General features: G+C 40.9%; 1 protein-coding gene across 8 annotated transcripts in view; it reads left to right on the top strand.

Annotated features, from left to right (window-relative positions):
• SBNO1 (strawberry notch homolog 1) overlaps nucleotides 1-20923 on the top strand; it is a 74288-nt gene that overhangs the window by 25423 nt on the left and 27942 nt on the right. For all 8 annotated transcript variants that reach the window (XM_063647182.1, XM_063647179.1, XM_063647178.1 and 5 more), the window contains 16 exons: nucleotides 1538-1634; nucleotides 3818-3978; nucleotides 6701-6834; nucleotides 7599-7689; nucleotides 9205-9366; nucleotides 10071-10206; nucleotides 10286-10391; nucleotides 10519-10672; nucleotides 11779-11961; nucleotides 12514-12611; nucleotides 14248-14399; nucleotides 16336-16533; nucleotides 17204-17371; nucleotides 17463-17638; nucleotides 18039-18170; nucleotides 20691-20826. In XM_063647182.1, the coding sequence (XP_063503252.1) occupies nucleotides 1538-1634; nucleotides 3818-3978; nucleotides 6701-6834; nucleotides 7599-7689; nucleotides 9205-9366; nucleotides 10071-10206; nucleotides 10286-10391; nucleotides 10519-10672; nucleotides 11779-11961; nucleotides 12514-12611; nucleotides 14248-14399; nucleotides 16336-16533; nucleotides 17204-17371; nucleotides 17463-17638; nucleotides 18039-18170; nucleotides 20691-20826 (2284 nt within the window). The remainder of the gene's footprint in view (nucleotides 1-1537; nucleotides 1635-3817; nucleotides 3979-6700; nucleotides 6835-7598; nucleotides 7690-9204; nucleotides 9367-10070; nucleotides 10207-10285; nucleotides 10392-10518; nucleotides 10673-11778; nucleotides 11962-12513; nucleotides 12612-14247; nucleotides 14400-16335; nucleotides 16534-17203; nucleotides 17372-17462; nucleotides 17639-18038; nucleotides 18171-20690; nucleotides 20827-20923) is intronic.

Raw genomic sequence — 20923 nt, 5'->3', positions numbered from 1 at the left:
ATGTCAGTTGCCATCTCACATGCACCTGGCTTCAAGGTATTACTTGTTTGTTCCCTGGATATAGTGGTCCTTCAGTATTACCAACTTATCCTTCAGTTATTCAATTATCATCAATTTTATGATGATTTTAAAAAACTCTAGGTAGGAGAATAAAGGATGGAGGGAGAAAGGAGGCTGCTTATCTTAACATAGAATACATTTATATTGTATAAGTGAGGACAGAGTTAGACGGTGGGGTTGGAGAGGACCCAGAATTTAGGTAATTTGCCTAAATTAAAAAACAGACTACACAATTAAATAACAGCAGAATTGGGATTCAAATCTATTCATTTGGCCAGTCATATTTTGCCTCGAATTTCTGAAATTGAGTTTTATTTTAGCATAATTTCTGAGAACATTCCAAGTTCTTAAATTTTATCTAAAGACTCCATAGGTTAATGTTGATTGGATGGTTATGTCCCACTTCTTTTCCTTTTCACGTTTATTATCTATTTGCAACCATATTCTGCTCTAGATTCTGAGGTAAATGAAAAAAGAGCCTGTCCTTCACTTTTAATGCTGTCTTGATCTTGCCTTAATTTGCCTTAACTTGTAGGTTTTTGTTGTCCTCTTCCCTTGGCGTACTGAGTTTCACAACAGTTTCTTTATATTCTTCCCTGAACAAGTGCATGTTAATAAACAGTTGCCTAATGATTGTACTGGTAATGAAAAGTGGCTTGTTCCGGATCTTCCTGTATTCCTTTAAGATCCTGTAGAGGAAGAAAAGGGAAGCATAACTGTGGTGACCATTCACGTGGTTTGCCGAGGACAGTCTGGGTTTACTTCTGTTTTCTCAGTGTAATCCTCAATAGCTCACCAACTCAAATGTGCCAGGGTTTGGAAAATTATATGGCCATCTTATATATGATCACAATTGCAACTGTGGAGACACAGAAGTCTGAAGTAAATTTTTCTGTTCTTCATAAGGGCCTCTAAAATAAACTCCAGTCTTCTGGGGTTTTGGTTTTAGGATATGCGGGAAAGCAGACAAATAGAAGTGAACTGAGAAGAAGGTGAGATGTGAGACTGAGAGGCCTTGCTTGTGGTGATGCAGGGTCCTTTGGGGCCAATCCACCTTTGCACTAGTTCTTTTCACTCCAGTTCTGCACTAGTAAGAGCCAGACACACTGCTTGCTGTTTCTCCTGGAACTAGAATGAAGGCGAAGTCTGAGTGCAGAGAGAGTTCTGGGCATCAAGGAGGGGTGGTAGGCAGTATTGAAGGGGAAAGTAGCTTGACGTGATGGTGGCCGGAAGGACATGGAGTCTTGTGGTGACCCATTTGTGGGTAAGAGACAGAGTAGGTCCTCGTTGTCTGTGTTCATTATTGGAGAAGCAGGAAAGCCACAAAGTGTGGCCCAGATTTTAGGGAGTGTTGAGGTGACGCGTCATGTTTCCATGATGGAAATTTGTAGGTGTTCCTACAAGAGAGTTTTTCTGTGTGTTGGCTGGGCGTCTGGTCCCTGGATTTGGGATTGATTGTGCTCTTTCTGTGTTGCAGAAGGTTCCTGTTGTAAAAGAAGATGATGAACCAGAGGAAGAAGATGAAGAAGAAATGGGTCATGCAGAAACCTATGCAGAATACATGCCAATAAAATGTATGTCTTTGGGAGTTGTCAGATATTTACATCAAAGTTTTCCTGTGGTTTCTTTGGTTCTTTTTGTTTTGTTTTGTTTTTTCCATATAAATTTAGAATCTTGTTTTAGGTCAAAGTCTTTTAAAACCAAAACTAAAGAAGCTTGGATTTTATTTTAATTTTGTTCATAGGAGTAGTGATTATAAAAATCAAAGGTAATTGTAAAGATATATAAAGCTAAGATATTTAATACAACTTGTCTAAAATTGTAAAAACATTGAAGTTATAAAAATAATTGTGCTGTTTGAATTCCATAGTTTTTAATTAACTTTGTTTCTCCCTTTTGTATAACATGGTTCTTTTTTTAGCAGCCACTGTATGAAGTTGAAAATTAGGTTTTTAATATTTGCATAAAATTTTCACTTTTTCATTATAGGAAACAAATCTATGTCTAGAATTTGTCTTTCATGTAGTCTTGATTTGTATAAAAAACCACTAATAATACCATTTGAATTGAACTACAATTCTTTTTTTTTTTTATCAACTACTGATAGACTCAAGATTCCATCCTTTTCTGGTCACCTGCAATGAATTTTAGGAGTCCTATCTGAACTTCTGTATTTTTTATTCCAATAATCATTTTGCAAAAGGATTGAAAGAGTTTATGGCCCTTTAAACCAGAGGACAGCAAACTAAATCTGCACCACTCCCTCTTTTATAGTAAATAAGGTTTTATTGGTTTACTTATTATCTATGGCTGCGTTGACACTACAATGGCAATGTTAAGTAGTTGTACAAGAGACAGGATGGCCTAAAATGGCAAAATCATTCTCTGACCCTTTACAGAAAAAGCTTCCAGATCATTATTTTAATGTATTCATGTTGTACCTTTTGGGGACTTGGTTGTTTAATTTTATAGCCAAGTTTGTCTTTCGAATACTTTTCAAAGTAAAATATATTCTTCTTTTTAAGATGGGGTCTGGCTCTTTACTCAGTCTGGAGTGCAGTGGCATGCTCTTGCCTCACTGCAACCTCCACCTCCCAGGATTCCTCCTGGATTCTAGCAATTCTTGTGCTTCAGCCTCCTGAGTAGCTAGGATTACAGGTGTGCACCACCATGCCTGGCTGATTTTTGTATTTTTAGTAGAGATGGGGTTTCACCGTGTTGGCCAGGCTGATCTCGAATGCCTGACCTCAGGAGATCCACCCACCTTGGCCTCCCAAGTGCTGGGATTACAGGCGTGAGCCACCATGCCCAGCCAGGCAGTGGTGCAGTCTTAGCTCACTGTAGCCTCAGCCTTCAAGGCTCAAGCAATCCTCCTGCCTCAGCCTCCTGAGTAGCTCGGACCACAGGTCCCACCACCATGCCCAGCTAATTTTTGGATTTTAATTGTAGAGATGAGGGTCTCACTATATTGCCAAGGCTGGTCTTGAACTCTTGGCCTCAAATGATACTCCTGCTTTGGCCTCCCAAAGTGCTGAGATTATAAGCATGAACCTTCATGCCTAGCCTCAAAATAAAATTATATTGCAAACTTTTGTTTTACTGAATGAATGCTTGAAGTAACTGAACTCCTTAATCTGGCATTATGTTCTGTTACTACTAGAGAACCTGCTGGTATGAACCAAGTTGGTGTTTTTTTAGATCTTTTTTTTAATCAGCAAATCACTTTTATTTTATTTATTATTTAATTTTATTTATTTATTTTTTGAGACAGAGTCTCACTCCATCACTCAGGCTGGAGTGCAGTGGCAGTCTCGGCTCACTGCAACCTCCGTCTCCTGGGTTCAAGCAATCCTCGTTCCTCAGCCTCCTGAGCAGCTGGGATTACAGGCTCGTGCCAACGTGCCCAGCTAATTTTTGTATTTTTAGTAGAGATAAGGTTTTGCTATGTTGGCCATTCTGGTCTTGAACGCCTGACCTCAAGTGATCCCTCCACCTCGGCCTCCCAAAGTGCTGGGATTACAGGCGTGAGCCACCCACCTGGCCCAAATCTCTGTTTTAACCATATGTAGTTGATAAATCATTTTAGTCAAATATAGATAGTATTTATCATCAGTTACTTTTTATGGAAGCCCAGAGTGAATACTTTTTAATTATTTTTTTCTATGTTATAAGAAAAACATTGAACTATCTTATAATGAAACTGGAAATGTTATTACTTAGAATAGTTAAAATAAAATGTTTTTACATTTTTGTTTAGTAAAAATTGGCCTACGTCATCCAGATGCTGTAGTGGAAACCAGCTCTTTATCCAGTGTTACTCCTCCTGATGTTTGGTACAAAACATCCATTTCTGAGGAAACCATTGATAATGGCTGGTTATCAGCATTGCAGCTTGAGGCAATTACATATGCAGCCCAGGTAAGCAATAATATTTCATAATTAATACAATAATTATTTTATCCTATTCTGTATAACATAGTTGTTTCAATCTAAAGGTAACTTTTCCTTGTATGAAAACCTTGTAAATGTGATTTTTATGAAAGTTTAATGTGTTGGAAAATTAAATTTTAGAAGTGTAGCAGAGATACAGATAGTGCATTTCCAGTGGAAATGGCAAATGTTATAACTTTCTTGGAATTTACTGGGAATATCTGTTAAAATTAAAAATATGTATATCGACCAGGCGCAGTGGCTCATGTCTGCAATCCCAGCAGTTTGGGAGGCTGAGGTGGGTGGATTGCTTGAGCCCAGGAGTTCAAGATCAGTCTGGGTAACATGGTGAAACATCATGTCTACGAAAAATACAAAAATTTGGCTGAGTGTAGTGGCACGCGCCTGTAGTCCCAGTTTCTTGGGAGGCTGAGGTAGGGGAATCACCTCAGCCTGGGAAGTCAAGGCTGCAGTAAGCTGTGATCTTGTCACTCCAGCCTGGGTGATGGGAACGAGACCGTCTCAAAAAAAAAAAAAATTATATATATGTATATGTGTGTGTATATATACCCATTCCTAGGAGTGTGTTCCCTAAAACTGTTAGATAAGAACATATGCAGAATGATATTTGTTGTACCTTTTGTCCCCCCAGCTGGAAAAGATTTGAGCATCCACATTATTGGGGGGTAATTGCATAAACTGTGATATTATTGGACAGTGGGGTGTTGTGTGGGCTTTTAAAACGATGTGAGGTAGAGTTAAACAGTTGTCTTGAAATGATTTCAGTCATATTCCATATCTGTAAAATAAGTAATGACCAAAATAGCCATTTATACTCCATATTTTGTGTGATATAAAACTTTTAATTTGGCTGGGCATGGTGGCTCACGCCTGTAATCCCAGCACTTTTTTTTTTGAGACGGGGTCTCGCTGTGTCGCCCAGGCTGGAGTGCAGTGGTACGACCTTGGCTCACTGGAACCTCCGCCTCCCAGGTTCACGCCATTCTTCTGCCTCAGCCTCCCGAGTAGCTGGGACTACAGGTGCCCACCGCCATGCCCGGCTAATTTTTTCTATTTTTAGTGGAGATGGGATTTTACCGTGTTAGCCAAAATGGTCTCGATCTCCTGACCTCGTGATCCACCCACCTCGGCCTCCCAAAGTGCTGGGATTACAGGTGTGAGCCACCGTGCCCGGCCGAATCCCAGTACTTTGGGAGGCCAAGGCAGGCGGGTCACCGTGAGGTCAGGAGTTTGAGACCAGCCTGGCCAACGTGGTGAAACCCTGTCTCTACCAAAAATACAAAAATTAGCCAGGCATTGTGGTGCACACCTGTAGTGCCATCTACTCGGGAAGCTAAGTCAGGAGAATCACCTGAACCCAGGAGGTGGAGGTTGCAGTGAGCCGAGATTGTGCCACTGCGCTCCAGCCTGGACGACAGAGTGAGACTGTCTCAAAAAAAGAAAAAAACCACTGGCCGGGCACAGTGGCCCATACCTGTAATCCCAGCACTTTGGGAGGCTGAAGCTGGCGGATCACCTGAGGTCGGGAGTTCGAGACCAGCCTGGCCAACATGGTGAAACCCCGTCTCTACTAAAAATACAACAACTAGCTGTGTGTGGTGGCCACATGCCTGTAATCCCGGCTACTCAGGAGGCTGAGGCAGGAGAATCAATTGAACTCAGGAGGCGGGGGTTGCAGTGAGCTGAGATTGTGCCATTGCACTCTAGCCTGGGCAACAAGAGCAAAACTGTCTCAAAAACAAAACAAAACAAAAACAAAAACAAACAAAAGAAAACTTTGTTTGATTCTGCAAGCGTTGATAAGGGGTATGGCGGGCTCCTCACCAATTTGTTAACTTTTTCATTACCTGGTGCATGGAAGAGTAGCAGGAAATAATATACAGTAAATATGTAGAAAGTATTCACATTGAGCTAGGCGCAGTGACTCACGCCTGTAATCCCAGCACTTTGGGAGGCCGAGGCGGGTGCGTCATGAGGTCAGGAGATCGAGACCATCCTGGTCAACGTGGTGAAACCCTGTTTACTAAAAATACAAAAAATTAGCTGGGCGTGGTGGTGCATGCCTGTAATCCCAGCTACTCGGGAGGCTGAGGCAGGAGAATAGCTTGAACAGGAATTCGGAGGTTGCAGTGAGCCGAGATTGTGCCACTGCACTCCAGCCTGGCGACAGAGCGAGACTCCGTTTCAAAAAAAGAAAAGAAAAAAGAAAGTATCCACATTAAAAGCCAAAACTATAAAATTTGGCTGGGTGCGGTGCCTCACGCCTGTAATCCCAGCACTTTGGGTGGCTGAGGCGGGCAGATCACGAGGTCAGGAGATCGAGATCATCCTGGCTAACATGGTGAAACCCTGTTTCTACTAAAAATACAAAAAATTAGCCAGGCGTGGTGGCGGGCGCCTGTAGTCCCAGCTACTCAGGAGGCTGAGGAAGGAGAATGGTGTGAACCTGGGAGGCAGAGGTTGCAGTGAGCCAAGATCGTGCCACTGCACTCCAGCCTGGGCAACAGAGCGAGACTCCGTCTCAAAAAAAAATCCACAACTTTATGAAATTTATGTAAAAATAAAGTCACAAAATACATATACAAAACAACATAACATCAATATATTCCTATTCCTAAAACAGTGTATGAAAGATTGATCACCAAAATATCTGAAGGATTATATTAATTACCAGCCTTTTGTTTTTCAGCAACATGAAACTTTCCTACCTAATGGAGATCGTGCTGGCTTCTTAATAGGTGACGGTGCTGGTGTAGGAAAAGGAAGGACAATAGCAGGAATCATCTATGAAAATTATTTGTTGAGTAGAAAACGAGCATTGTGGTAAGTGTTTAAAAACTGGCTGTGGGCCAGGCGCAGCGGATCACGAGGTTAGGAGATCGAGACCATCCTGGCTAACACGGTGAAACTCCGTCTCTACTAAAAATACAAAAAATTAGCCGGGTGTCGTGGTGGGCGCCTGTAGTCCCAGCTACTCGGGAGGCTGAGGCAGGAGAATGGTGTGAACCCAGGAGGCATAGCTTGCAGTGAGCTGAGATTGTTCCACTGCACTCCAGCCTGGGCGACAGCGTGCGACTCCATCTCAAAAATAAATAAAAACGAAAATTAAAAAGAACTGGCTATGGAAGATTTTGTTAGTAATTACTTTAGCATGTGGGGATGGGATCCCCCTTCTGCATCAAGACAGGATCTTTGTCACCCAGGCTGGAGTGCTGTGGCATATTCATGGCTCACTGCAGCCTCTACCTCAGGGGTTCAAGCAATTCTCCTGCCTCATCCTCTTGAGTAGCTGGGACTACAGGCGTGCACTACCATGCTTGGCTAATTTTTTGTAGATACGGGCTCTTCCTGTGTTGCTCAGGCTGGTCTCGAACTCCTGGGCTCAAGCAGTCCTCCTGCCTCAGGCTCCCAAAGTGCTGGGATTACGGGTGTGAGCCACTGCACTCAGTGGGATGGGTTTTAATGAGTAAGTGTATTTTCTTTTTCTTTTTTTTTTTTTTTTAAGTGTCAAGACCTGGCTTTATTAATTCCTGAATTCTAGAATGATATAATTTGTATTTAATTTGTGCTTTTTAATATTTTGGCAGGTTTAGTGTTTCAAATGACTTAAAGTATGATGCTGAAAGAGATTTAAGAGATATTGGAGCAAAAAACATTTTGGTTCATTCATTAAATAAGGTATGAAATCTTTTTATTCAGTTGGTCATTCAATAAATACTGACTCATCTATGAGATGACAATAATAATAGCTATGTATATAAGGGGAAACTTTTTGGAAAACTTTGATGTTACTCCACAGAAAGCATAGTGAGTGCTAGCCACTATTGTTGGTTTGTGGATTCCTATGTGCTAAACACTGACAGGCAGTAGCCACTCATCACCTGTGGCTATTGAGCAGTGTAAATGACCAGTCCGAATTGAGATGTCCTCTTAAGTGTACAGTGCACACTAGTTGATTCTCTCAATTTTCAGTGTTATTTTTATCTTTCTTTTATAGTTTATATGCCATAAGGGTACAGTTTAGACAGGTGACATACCTTGCACTATAGGTCACCAAATCATATGCGATGTAGATAGTTATGGCTTGGGCAGACTGGTTTCAGTATTTGTACAGCTAATGGACTTGCGTTACCTGTACCTCTGCTCGCATGAAAACAATTCTGTGAGCTGAAAGACAGTGTGTGCCAGTGTGTTTTAGAATGTTAAGGTTCAGTTAGCAAATCTTTATTGACTTACTATGCATGCACCAATTGTTGGTGTTATAAGGTTAAAATGGACTGATAGGGTTCCTGGAAGGGCCTCCCTAGTAGCCCTTTGAAAACAAGTAACTGCACCTTTACTTCCCATGTGACTCCTAAGTTGAATTCAGTGTTGCCCTAAATAGTGGCTTGTTAGGGTGGGTTTTACTGGGTGGATTTGTAGCTATAAAGTACTGTGTCTTGAATGACTGTATGCAATTCAGAACTAAAAGGATGTAAGTGGCATCTAGAATGTTTTTTTTTTATTTCATAGTAGTATTAGACACATTAACAACTACTCATAATTCTTACGTATCAGAAATTAATCAGTGTTTTGCATATAGTAAGTGCACAATAAATATTTGTAAATTGTGACTTTTTTTCTTATGGGGGAGTTTGTCTGGTTTTTAGTTTTTTTTTTTTTTTTTTTTTTTGTGGTGTTAAAGTTTTTAAGACTTTGAAAACTGGATTAAAAAAAAAAAAATCTCAGCTCTGTTTCCCAGGCTGAAGTGCAGTGGCACAATCTCGGCTCACTGCAGCCTCCGTCTCCCAGGCTCAAGCAGTTCTCCTACCTGTGTGGTAGCTGGGACTGCAGACACGTGCCACGATGCCTGGCAAATTTTTGTATTTTTTGTAGAGATGGGGTTTCACTATGTTGGCCGGGCTGGTCTTGGAACTCCTGAGCTCAAGCAATCCACCCACCTTGACTTCCAAAAGTGTTGGGATTACAGGTGTGAGCCACTGTGCCCTACCAAAAACTGGATTTTTGTACTATAAAGTTGTGTGTTTGTGTTGTGTACATTTATACAAATAAATTTGCATCTCTGTACTTTTGTGTTTTCTGAAGCCTGTCATGGGCCTAACAAGAGTTCCTGCTTGTGAATGTTTAGTTGGGATAAATGTTTCAGAGAGAAAGGTATACTAATTAACTAAATTCTTTTGTTTTCTTTTTTAGTTTAAATACGGAAAAATTTCTTCCAAACATAATGGGAGTGTGAAAAAGGGTGTTATTTTTGCTACTTACTCTTCACTTATTGGTGAAAGCCAGTCTGGCGGCAAGTATAAAACTAGGTTAAAACAACTTCTGCATTGGTGCGGTGATGACTTCGATGGAGTGGTATCCTTTATGGCAAATATTTTTCTATTTTTTAACGACAAGAAAATTATAAAAGAGTAGACCTTTGGGAAACAGGAATCTTGAGATTAAACGAGTTGCTGGAGTGAAAACTTTAATGATTACCTAGTGTCCAAAGGGATTGGAAAGTTGATTCGGTTTTTTTACCTGTCAGATAGGAGGCCAATGTTTAACCTCCTGGTTTAGAAAAATGTTAATAGATACGAGGAATACTGAATACTGTATTCCCCTTTTGAGGATTAACATTGCATATTTAGATAGCAGAATACCCGAGAAGACTAAGGGAAAGAAAACTGTTAGAACTTAGTGGTCCCAAACTTGTTCACAGTATATCTTTTAACTGTCCTTCATGAGGAACGTCACTTTTTGAAATGCTGATTAAGTTGGTTACCAATCATGCTTCTACTTTTACAAGTTACCAGATAACAATTTCTTGCTGCAGTGGGTTCTTTTCTCTGTTCTAATTTAGAGGCAAATTGCTGGTTTAAATTCCAAATTCAGTGAATGTCTTTGAGGCTAGAGAGGGAGGAGGATGTAACTGGGGAAAGGCCCATAGGACTTCCTTTGTATTTGCAGTCATGAAGTAGGCAATCAGAAGGCCTCAGGGAAATAAAAGTTAACTCTTCTTGAAAGACTGGAGATTCTTAATACTAATGTGATAACATTCCTTAATTCATTCCATTTAGATAGTGTTTGATGAGTGTCATAAAGCCAAAAACTTATGTCCTGTTGGTTCTTCAAAGCCAACCAAGACAGGCTTAGCAGTTTTAGAGCTTCAGAACAAATTGCCAAAAGCCAGGGTTGTTTATGCTAGTGCAACTGGTGAGTATTTATTTATTTAAAAATATATATTGTAGGTTATTTTTTCAACTATAATATATTGCATTTGTGCGATTTTCAGGTGCTTCTGAACCACGCAACATGGCCTATATGAACCGTCTTGGCATATGGGGTGAGGGTACTCCATTTAGAGAATTCAGTGATTTTATTCAAGCAGTAGAACGGAGGTAATGCAGTTTATGGTATATACTCTTCTCAGTAGCAATCTCAGAAATGTGTTATTCCTAAAGCCCATTCTCTGTATGTTAAAATTCTACTGTATTGGTAGTTACTGTATGTTTTAATTTTATTCAGAGGAGTTGGTGCCATGGAAATAGTCGCTATGGATATGAAGCTTAGAGGAATGTACATTGCTCGACAGCTGAGCTTTACTGGAGTGACCTTCAAAATTGAGGAAGTTCTTCTTTCTCAGAGCTATGTTAAAATGTATAACAAAGCTGTCAAGCTGGTGAGGAATTTTTCTTAATTCCTAGTGTTTATTTAATGTATCTGATAATGTTTCTGTTAGTTTTGGCGATTGCAATGCCTCCTGCCCATGGGAATGTATTTCTACTATAAAACAACAGATGAAGCCAGGCACGGTGTCTCGTGCCTCAGCATTTTGGGAGGCTGAGGCAAGCAGGTCACCTGAAGTCAAGAGTTCAAGACCAGCCTGGCCTACATGTTGAAACCTCATCTCTACTAAAAATACGCAAAAAAATTAGCTGGGCATGGTGGCGCGTGCCCGTAGTGCCAGCTACTTGGGGAGGCTGAGGCAGGAGAATTGCTTGAACCCAGGAGGCGGAGGTTGCAGTGAGCCAAGATGGTGCCACTGCACTCCAGTTTGGGTAACAGAGGGCGACTCCATTGCAAAACAAAAACAAAAACAGACAAAAAAAAAAAAAAAAACAGATGAGTTACCAGATGATAGGCTGTTTAACCATTGTGGTTTTTTTGGTTTTGTTTTTTTTGTTTGTTTGTTTTTTTAATTGAAGCAGGGTCTTACTCTGTCGCCCAGACTGAAGTACAGTGGTGTGATTTTGGCTTACTGCAACCTCTACCTCCCAGGTTCAAGGAGTCCTCCGAACTCTGCCTCCTGAGTAGCAGGGACTGCAGGCACGAGTCAATGTGCCTGGCTGATTTTTGTATTTTTTGGTAGAGATGAGGTTTTACAGTGTTGCCCAGCGTGATCTGGAACTCCTGGGCTCAAGCGATCCACCTGCCTCAGCCTCCCAAAGTGCTGGGCATCAGCCACTGCGCCTGGCCTAACCAGTGTTCTTATATTTCAGATTGTCCATGTTTTCGTTTTGTTAAGGTAATTCATAAGTTATAGCCATTTATTTCAGTTGCATAGTTCTTAAAATCACATTATTTTCTAAAATGACTCCATTAGGTAATAAGAAACTTGAGACAACTGTGTGAGTATCCTGAGAAATAGATTCCCAAGTTACTAAAGATGATTTATTAAATTAATATTAAATGGCCTTGCACTTAACATTATTTTGATTTAATTGGTATTTTTAAATAACTAGACTCAGAGATGAAGTGTCTAAAATGTTGATTATGTATCTTCAGTGGGTCATCGCCAGAGAGCGGTTTCAGCAAGCTGCAGATCTGATTGATGCTGAGCAACGAATGAAGAAGTCCATGTGGGGTCAATTCTGGTCTGCTCACCAGAGGTTCTTCAAATACTTATGCATAGCATCCAAAGTTAAAAGGGTTGTGCAACTAGCTCGAGAGGAAATCAAGAATGGAAAAGTAAGTAGAAGAACTCATTAAGAGATTGTTTTGGGGTTATGTTGTTTAGTCTTTGTGGGTGCTGAGGTTTTCTGCTTGTAAAATCTGGTTTTCCTAAAGGATAGTAAAACTTCTAAAAAATACATTTCTTAAAATTATAAAAGCAATGCCTGCTTAGAGAATTTAGAGAGTTCAGAAAAGTATAACAAAGTAAACATCACTATAATTGGTCATCCATAGCTGGTAGCACTGGTAACATATGGATGTGTATTGCGTTAAGGTTTTTTCTTTTTGGTGAATATTTATCTACTTAAAGCATAAGATACTATAAACTCTACAAGGGCAGGGGCTTCACTCATACTTACTACTGTCTGTAATCCTATCTCCTGCCTAAATTTTTGACACATAACCTGTCTCAAATATATAGAAGAAATAAGTAAAACAAATGTGTGTTTTATAATAATGAGGACATTCTTGTTTGAAATCTTTGTTTAGCTAAATGTTTAAAATATGTCTTGGTAAGAAGCCACAAACATTATTATTTGTAATTAACATGTTTTCTTTTTTCTCCAGTGTGTTGTAATTGGTCTGCAGTCTACAGGAGAAGCTAGAACATTAGAAGCTTTGGAAGAGGGCGGGGGAGAATTGAATGATTTTGTTTCAACCGCCAAGTAATGTTTTTGTTTTTCTTTTTGAGTTCTTACTTACATTAGTTGCGATGTGGGCATTTCCTGGAGACAAAACTTTTGATTCACCTGCATCATCTTTAAGTTTTCTTGATCTGAGTTTTCTGTTTTTTTGTAACAGTGTATCTATTGGAAAACAATAACAGAAATCTCATAATCCTAAAATGTTGAGCATTTTGCCAGTATTACACAGAGTATGTGAACTAACAGAAGGGCTTGATTTTGTTTGTCTTGTACATCTTGGAAATCTGTGACAGCTTGGTTTAGTTTCAGTTTTAGTGTACTGTATTTGAAATTACCGTTATCCACAGGAACAGTAACTATAGTTTGTCCTAATATAACGAAGTCTGCTTTATGAGTTGGCTGAGCATGATGGCTCACAGCTGTAATCTCAGCACTTTGGGAGGTCAACGTGGGCGCATCACTTGAGGTCGGTAGTTCGAGACCAGCCTGGCCAAAATGGTGAAACCCCATCTCAACTAAAAATAAAAAAATTAGTTGGGTGTGGTGGCACACGCCCTGTAGTCCCACCTACCTGGGAGGCTGAGGCAGGAGAACCCCTTGAACCCGTGAGGTGGAGGTTGCAGTGAGCCACGATCGCACCCACTACACTCCACTCTGGGCGGCAGAGTGAGACCCTGTCTCAAAAAAAAAATAAACAAAGTCTACTTTAAAAGTTGAAAATAAGCATGAGATCTTCAGAAATAGATTTTAAAATGTTTTAGGCATTGTTTTTAGTTTGCCTAACCTCCAAATTCGAACTCGTAGTAAACTGAGCAAAATAAACTTGCTACTCTACTATTTTGTGCCTCGGGATGCATTCAAATGCTCCTTTTAAAGCAGTACATGGGGCTCACGCCTGTAATCCAGGCACTTTGGGAGGCTGAGTCTGGCGGATCACCAGAGGTCAGGAGTTTGAGACCAGCCTGGCCAACACGGTGAAGCCCCGTGTCTACTAAAAATACAAAAACTAGCCAGGCGTGGTGGTGGGCACCTGTAATCCCAGCTACTGGAGAGGCTGAGGCAGAAGAATTGCTTGAACCCAGGAGGCGGAGGTTGCAGTGAGCTGAGATTGCACCATTGCACTCCAGCCTGGGTGACAGAGAGACTCCATCTCAAAAAAAAAAAAGCAAGACATACACCTGCTAATCTATATTTTTCTGTACATAATTGCCTAGAACTACCATGTCCAGAATGGCAGCCACTTGTCACATGTGGCTATTGAGGAGTTGAAATGACTGGTCCGTATTGAGATGTTATTATATGTGTACTGAGCCAGGTTTCAAAGACTCCTTAAGAGAAAAGAATGTAAAACATGTGTTGACATGGTATATTGAGTTAAATAAAATGTATTATTAAAATTAGTTCCACCAGTTTTATTTATTTTTTTTTTACTTTTTTAATGTAAGCTACCAGAAAATACAATAATTGTGTATGTGGTTTGGCTTGCATTCTTATTATTTAGTTGGACAGCTTTGGGCTAGAAAATTAAAATTTATTTGAGCTCGTTTATCAGTATTTTGTAAAACTGAAAAAGATATATTTTAATATATTTAATAATACTTTACATATAATTATTTTGTCAACTGAAGCAGTAATTGTTGCTGTTTCTCTCCTACAGAGGTGTGTTGCAGTCACTCATTGAAAAACATTTTCCTGCTCCAGACAGGAAAAAACTTTATAGTTTACTAGGAATTGATTTGACAGCTCCAAGTAACAACAGTTCACCGAGAGATAGTCCTTGTAAAGAAAATAAAATAAAGAAGCGGAAAGGTGAGTACTTTAAAAAAGAAAAAATAGGCTAGGCGTGGTGGCTCACACCTTGTAATGCCAGCACTTTGGGAGGCTGAGGTGGGCAGATCACGAGGTCAGGAGATCGAGACCATCCTGGCTAACACAAACCCCATCTCTACTAAAAATACAAAAAATTAGCCGGGCATCATGGTGGGCGCCTGTAGTCCCAGCTACTCGGGAGACTGAGGCAGGAGAATGTTGTGAACCCAGGAGGCGGAGCTTGCATTGAGCCGAGATAGCACCACTACACTCCAGCCTGGGTGACAGAGTGAGACTCCATCTCAAAAAAAAAAAAAAAGAAAGAAAAAATAGTTGACGTCGAAAATAGAGTTGAAATTAAAATATAAGCATTTTAAAGTGGCTGTATTTTGGGAATGAACTGCCTTCCATGAATTCACAAATGGTTCCAGATTTTCACTGTCACTTGTACGATTTTGAATGCACAAGTTATCCCCATTTTAAATTAGGAATTGAGCAATTCACTGGTGGTTGGCAGTGTGTTAAGCACTTGGCTATATACATTCTACCATATAACCTGGCAAAGGTCCATATGAAATTAGGTCTTATTTTTCCAATTTTATAGACAGAGGTCATTAAAGCACAGAAAGATTTAAAGGTTAAAGAGTTTTCCTAGGTTCACAAAGATAGTTCATGATGCATGGGAACTAAAACCTGTGTCTTTGTATTGTCAGACCTGTTTTTTAATATATAGAGAGCTGGGTGTTTCAGTAGTCTTCTTTAAAAGAGCCTTTTCTTTTTTTTTTTTTTTTTTTTTTTTTTTTTTCTGAGAGAGGGTCTCCGTTACCCAAGCTGGAGTGCAGTGGCACCATCTTGGCTCACTGCAACCTCTGCCTCCTTGGTTCAAGGAGCTGGGATTACAGGCATGCACCACCACGCCCTGCTAATTTTTGTATTTTTAGTAGAGACGGGGTTTCACCATGTTGGCCAGGCTGGTCTCGAACTCCTGAGCTTAAGCAATGCGCCCACCTAGGCCTCCCAAAGTGCTGGGATTACAGGTGTGAGCCATCCCGCCCAGCCCTGTTTCGGTTTTAGGAGTTGACTTCTCGCTGGGCACGGTGGCTCACGCCTGTAATCCCAGCTTTTTGGGAGGCTGAAGCAGGCGGATCACCTGAGGTCAGGAGTTCGAGACCAGCCTGGCCAACATGGCAAAACCCCGTCTCTACTTAAAATACAAAACTTAGCCAGGCCTGGTGGCAGGGGCGCCTTATAATCCCAGCTACACGGGAGGCTGAGGCATTAGAATCACTTGAACTCGGGAGGCGGAGGTTGCAGTGAGCCAAGATTATGCCACTGCACTTTAGCCTGGGAGACAGTAGACACTGGGAAAAAAAAAATGTCATGGTCGCATGTGCCTGTAGTCCCAGGTACTTGGGAGGCTGAGGTGGGAGGATCACATGAGCCAGGGAAGTCGAGGCTGCAGTGAGCTATGATTGTGCCACTGTACTCCAGCCTGGGCAACAGTGAGGCCCTGTCTCCAAAAATAAAAAGGTTTTATAAATTGATTTTCTATTGATTTTCTAAGTGTTCTATGTCTATAAACCTGTAATTATTAGGCCTCTTCTCAAATCTGATACACAGTCAAATTGTGACTATGCCAGAGGTTCTGCTTTTACTCTGTTGTCCTGAATTTGTTTTGAAACTTGTGCACTTGAAGGCAGTCTTGACTTAGTACTTTTGTATCCAATTTCTTTTTCAGACTAAATGTTTATAACCTTATTTTTTATGGAAGTCCAAAAGGTTAGCGCTGGTTTGTGAATTCTGTTTGTTTTTTGACTTACATAAATACTTTTCCTCTGCACTTTTCATTTGAATTAATTCATGAACTAAATATGATGTACTGGATCTTAAGAAACATTGAATTTGGGCTGACTCTCTTGTTTGTGGCTGAGGGTAGGTGAAGAAATAACTCGAGAAGCCAAAAAAGCACGAAAAGTAGGTGGCCTTACTGGTAGCAGTTCTGACAACAGTGGAAGTGAATCTGATGCCTCTGATAATGAAGAAAGTGACTATGAGAGCTCTAAAAACATGAGTTCTGGAGATGATGACGATTTCAACCCATTTATAGATGAGTCTAGTGAGGATGATGAAAATGGTAAGTTCAGTATATTAAATATACTCGACAGCATATAATATTTCAGTATATTTGAAAATGGGATATGAAACCTTTTCTTCTGTATAGTACAAATGATCACACAGATTATAATCTTTGCTTGGTGGAAAGCTCCAGGCTTATCTACCTTCTGGAGGTTTGAGCCTCATATATGTGAGAAGATAACCTCAATTTCGTGCAGTTATTTTTAACTTGAAAACATGGATTTGTACCCCATGGTGTATGGATGGACCAATGTAGGTGGTGATAAGTTACCAGTTAACAATATAAAAAATTTCATCCGGGCGCGGTGGCTCATGCCTGTAATCCCAGCAATTTGGGGAGGCTGAGGTGGGTGGATCACCTGAGGCTGGGAATTCAAGACCAGCCTGACCAACGTGGAAAAACCCCATCTCTACTAAAAATACAAAATTAGCCAGGTGTGGTGGCACATGCCTGTAATCCCAGCTACTCAGGAGGCTGAGGCAGGAGAATCGCTTGAACCCAGGAGGTGGAGATTGCAGTAAGCCAAGATTGCGCCATTGCACTGCAGCCTGGGCTACAACAGCGAAACATCGTCTCAAAAAAAAAAAAATTTCAAAGGTTGTTTCCTTTGAAGATTCTGTACTTGTTTTAACAAATGATTTGACACGTATCTTTCCTTAACACTCAGATCCCTGGTTAATCAGAAAAGACCACAAGAAAAACAAAGAGAAAAAAAAGAAGAAAAGTATAGATCCAGATTCTATTCAAAGTGCCTTATTAGCGTCAGGTCTTGGATCAAAACGACCTAGTTTTTCATCTACGCCAGTTATCTCACCTGCTCCTAACAGTACACCAGGTATCCATATAGAAACTTCCTTTTTGAAATACTCTTTTAAACAAAAATATTTAAACTTTGTACTAACTTTTAACAAATGTTCTTTATCTAGCTAACAGTAACACCAACAGTAACAATAGCCTTATAACAAGTCAGGATGCTGTGGAAAGGGCTCAGCAGATGAAGAAAGACCTGCTTGATAAGCTAGAAAAATTAGCTGAAGACCTCCCCCCTAATACCCTGGATGAACTTATCGATGAACTTGGTGGCCCTGAGAATGTTGCTGAGGTAAATAGGCCTGTATCTCTTGGTGACATTTTTGCCATTTGAACCCCTGTAAAATGAGTTGTATTTTGACCATCTTCACATAATAATCTAAATTTCTTAGATCATAGAATTCTTGTTCTACTTTAGTTGCCATCCTACATCCAATGAACTGCTGCCTGCAATATCTGAGTGTCTGTCCCAAGCCACTGGTCCTAGTTACTGCACTTGTCACGCATCTTTTGTGATTGTGGCCATGTGTCGAGGTTTTTCCAGGGACTGTGTTGCAGTGTTCTGTATCCTTCAGTGCGTGGTGCAGCACAGCCTGTGCTCTTATCTCCCAAGTGTCTTCAAGGAAAGAGGCACTGAGTCCATCCACCACAGTCAGATACCTTCATTGTAATGACATTGTTTGGCTTCTCAGATGACTGGCCGCAAGGGACGGGTTGTGAGCAATGATGATGGAAGCATATCTTATGAGTCAAGATCTGAACTTGATGTGCCTGTGGAAATACTAAACATCACAGAAAAACAACGATTTATGGATGGAGATAAGGTATGTTTTACTGGGATGCTTCTCAGTGAAAAGAACAATGCCTGTATATTTAGATTAAGCTTTAGAAGAATTTTTTTCCTTTTAATATAAGTCATGTCCATTCAGTACTGTCATTCTGTATTTTTTAGTAATTGTACATACTGAATATTGTATGTGTTTTTATTATTTTATCATTGAATATAGTAAGTATTGGCTGGGTGCGGTGGCTCAGGCCTGTAATCCCAGCACTTTGGGAGGCCAAGGTGGGCAGATCACTTGAGCTCTGGAGTTTGAGACCAGCCTGGGCAGCATGGTGAAACCCTGTCTCTACTGAAAATACAAAAAATTAGCTGGTTGTGGTAGTGCATGCCTGTAGTCCCAGCTGCTCAGAAGGCAGAGGTGGGAGGATAGCTTAACCCTGGGCGGTGCAGGTTGCAGTGAGCCGAGATCGCACTACTACGCTCCAGCCTGGGCAACAGAGCTATTACGCAAATTTTTTTAGTAATTGCCCTTACTCACTGAATATTTTGCATGTTTTTATTATTTTATCATTGAATATAATAAGTATTGTGTATAATGCATAGAATTAGATATGGCTCTTGAGTGCTTTGGAGGCTTCTGAAATATTTAATCATGTTATAAAAATACTGTGTTCTCTCCGGGCGTGGTGGCTCACGCCTGTAATCCCAGCACTTTGGGAGGCCGAGATGGGCAGATCATGAGGTCAGGAGTTCAAGACCAGGCTGGCAAACGTGGTGAAACCCCATCTCTACTAAAAATACAAAAATTGGTCGGGTGTGGTGGCATGTGCCTGTAGTCCCAGCTACTCAGAAGGCTGAGGCAGGAGAATAGCTTGAACCTGGGAGGCAGGGGTTGCAGTGAGCCAAGACTGCACCATTGCACTCCCACCTAGGCAACAGAGTGAGACTGTCTCAAAAAAAAAAAAAATGTTCTCTTAGTTCATCTTGGTGTTGTGACATCTAATGTCATTCTGATTTTGAGACTAAAATATTTATGTGTGTCCATATTACTAGTAACTTTGGTTTCACTGTTTATTGCTATATCATGTTATATTAAAATGATTTACTGTAAATGGCTTACAGATTACATTCCCATATCCAACCATTGTAGAGATTTTGGGTGCCTCCAGAGACTCTTTTTTTTTTTTTTGAGACAGAGTCTTATTCTGTTGCCCAGGCTGGAGTGCAGTGGCATGATCTCAACTCACTGCTACCTTCACCTCCTGGGTCCAAGTGATTCTTGTGCCTCAGCCTCCCGAGTAGCTGGGACTGCAGGCACGCGCCACCATGCCTGGCTAATTTTTGTATTTTTTGACAGAGACGGGTTTCACCATATTGACCTGGCTGGTCTTGAACTCCGGACCTCAAGTGATGTGCCCACCTCTGCCTCTCAAAATGCTGGGATTATAGGCGTGAGCTACTGTGCTGGCCCAGAGACTCTTTCTGTAGACTGTTTGAGAAGGACCGTCACTTTGTCCCCCAGGCTGGATCTCAGCTGACTGCCACCTCCACCTCCCGGGTTCAAGCAGTTCTCTGCCTCAGCCTCCTGAGTAGCTGGGAAGATAGGCACACACCACCACACCTGGCTAATTTTTGTATTTTTAGTAGAGACAGGGTTTCGCCATGTTGGCCAGGCTGGTCTTGAACTCCTGACCTCAAATGATCCATCTGCCTCGGCCTCTCAAAGTACTAGGATTACAAGAGTTTGAGACCAGCCTGGGCAACATAGTGGGACCCCACTCTGTACAGGGAAAATAGTCACATGATGGCACATGCCCACAGTCCCAGCTACTGGGGAGGCTGAGGTGAAAGGATCATTTGAGCTTGAGAGGTGAAAACTGTAGAGAGCTATGATTGCACCACTGCACTCCAGCTTGTGTGACAGAGTGAGACCATGTCTCAAAAAATTACATATACAAAAAGATAATGTTACGTATTTTCAAGATTGTATGTACAGGTATTAGTTATTTTATATAATTGCTTCATGAATCTAGGCCCATATGCATTAGGAATTACATTAGTTGGAATTAGTTTTGGTTGTTAAATAACAGAAAATATAAAGTCTGTTAAGTGTTGACTGCAATAAGATAGATTATTTCTCTCATGGACACATTTGGGTAGGTGGAGCAGGGCTTGTAAGCCCCCTTGAAGCCCAGGCAACTTCCGTGTTGTTCATTAATTATGTGGGCCTCCATTTCCAAGTCACCTTTGTATTCCAAGATACCTTTTCCAGACTCTGTCAGTACCTCTACATTTTACCTAACAGAGAGGAGACAAGGGGATGAGAAGGGCGTGTCGCCTACTTTTAAGGACATTTCCTGTGCATCATACATTTTACCTACACCTTGCTGGCTGGAGAATGTTCACACTTAGTCGTAAGGGAGACAGGGAAATAAAACTGGAAGTCTTTATTATTGAGAAAGAAGGAGAGAATAGGCAGTCTGCTGAAGGACTTCATTTAAGACACTGGCCTGCTTGTTCTTATGCAAAAGTGACTTTATTTTCCTTACATTTGACACAGAATATTGCTATCATCTCAGAAGCTGCCAGCTCGGGTATTTCATTGCAAGCAGATAGGAGAGCTAAAAATCAAAGGCGAAGAGTTCATATGACTTTAGAATTACCCTGGAGCGCTGATAGAGCAATTCAACAATTCGGTAAGTTCCTACAACTGGATTTCACTTAATGGATAGCTAGGAGTCATTGGGGTAAATTTGTGCATATCAAAACCTAGGTTTAGGCCGGGCACAGCGG

This window comes from Pongo pygmaeus, chromosome 10 (genome assembly GCF_028885625.2).
Source record: "Pongo pygmaeus isolate AG05252 chromosome 10, NHGRI_mPonPyg2-v2.0_pri, whole genome shotgun sequence".
Classification (NCBI taxonomy): Eukaryota; Metazoa; Chordata; class Mammalia; order Primates; family Hominidae; genus Pongo; species Pongo pygmaeus.
Note: the sequence above shows the minus strand (reverse complement) of the source record. Positions and strands in the feature narration are given on the sequence as shown.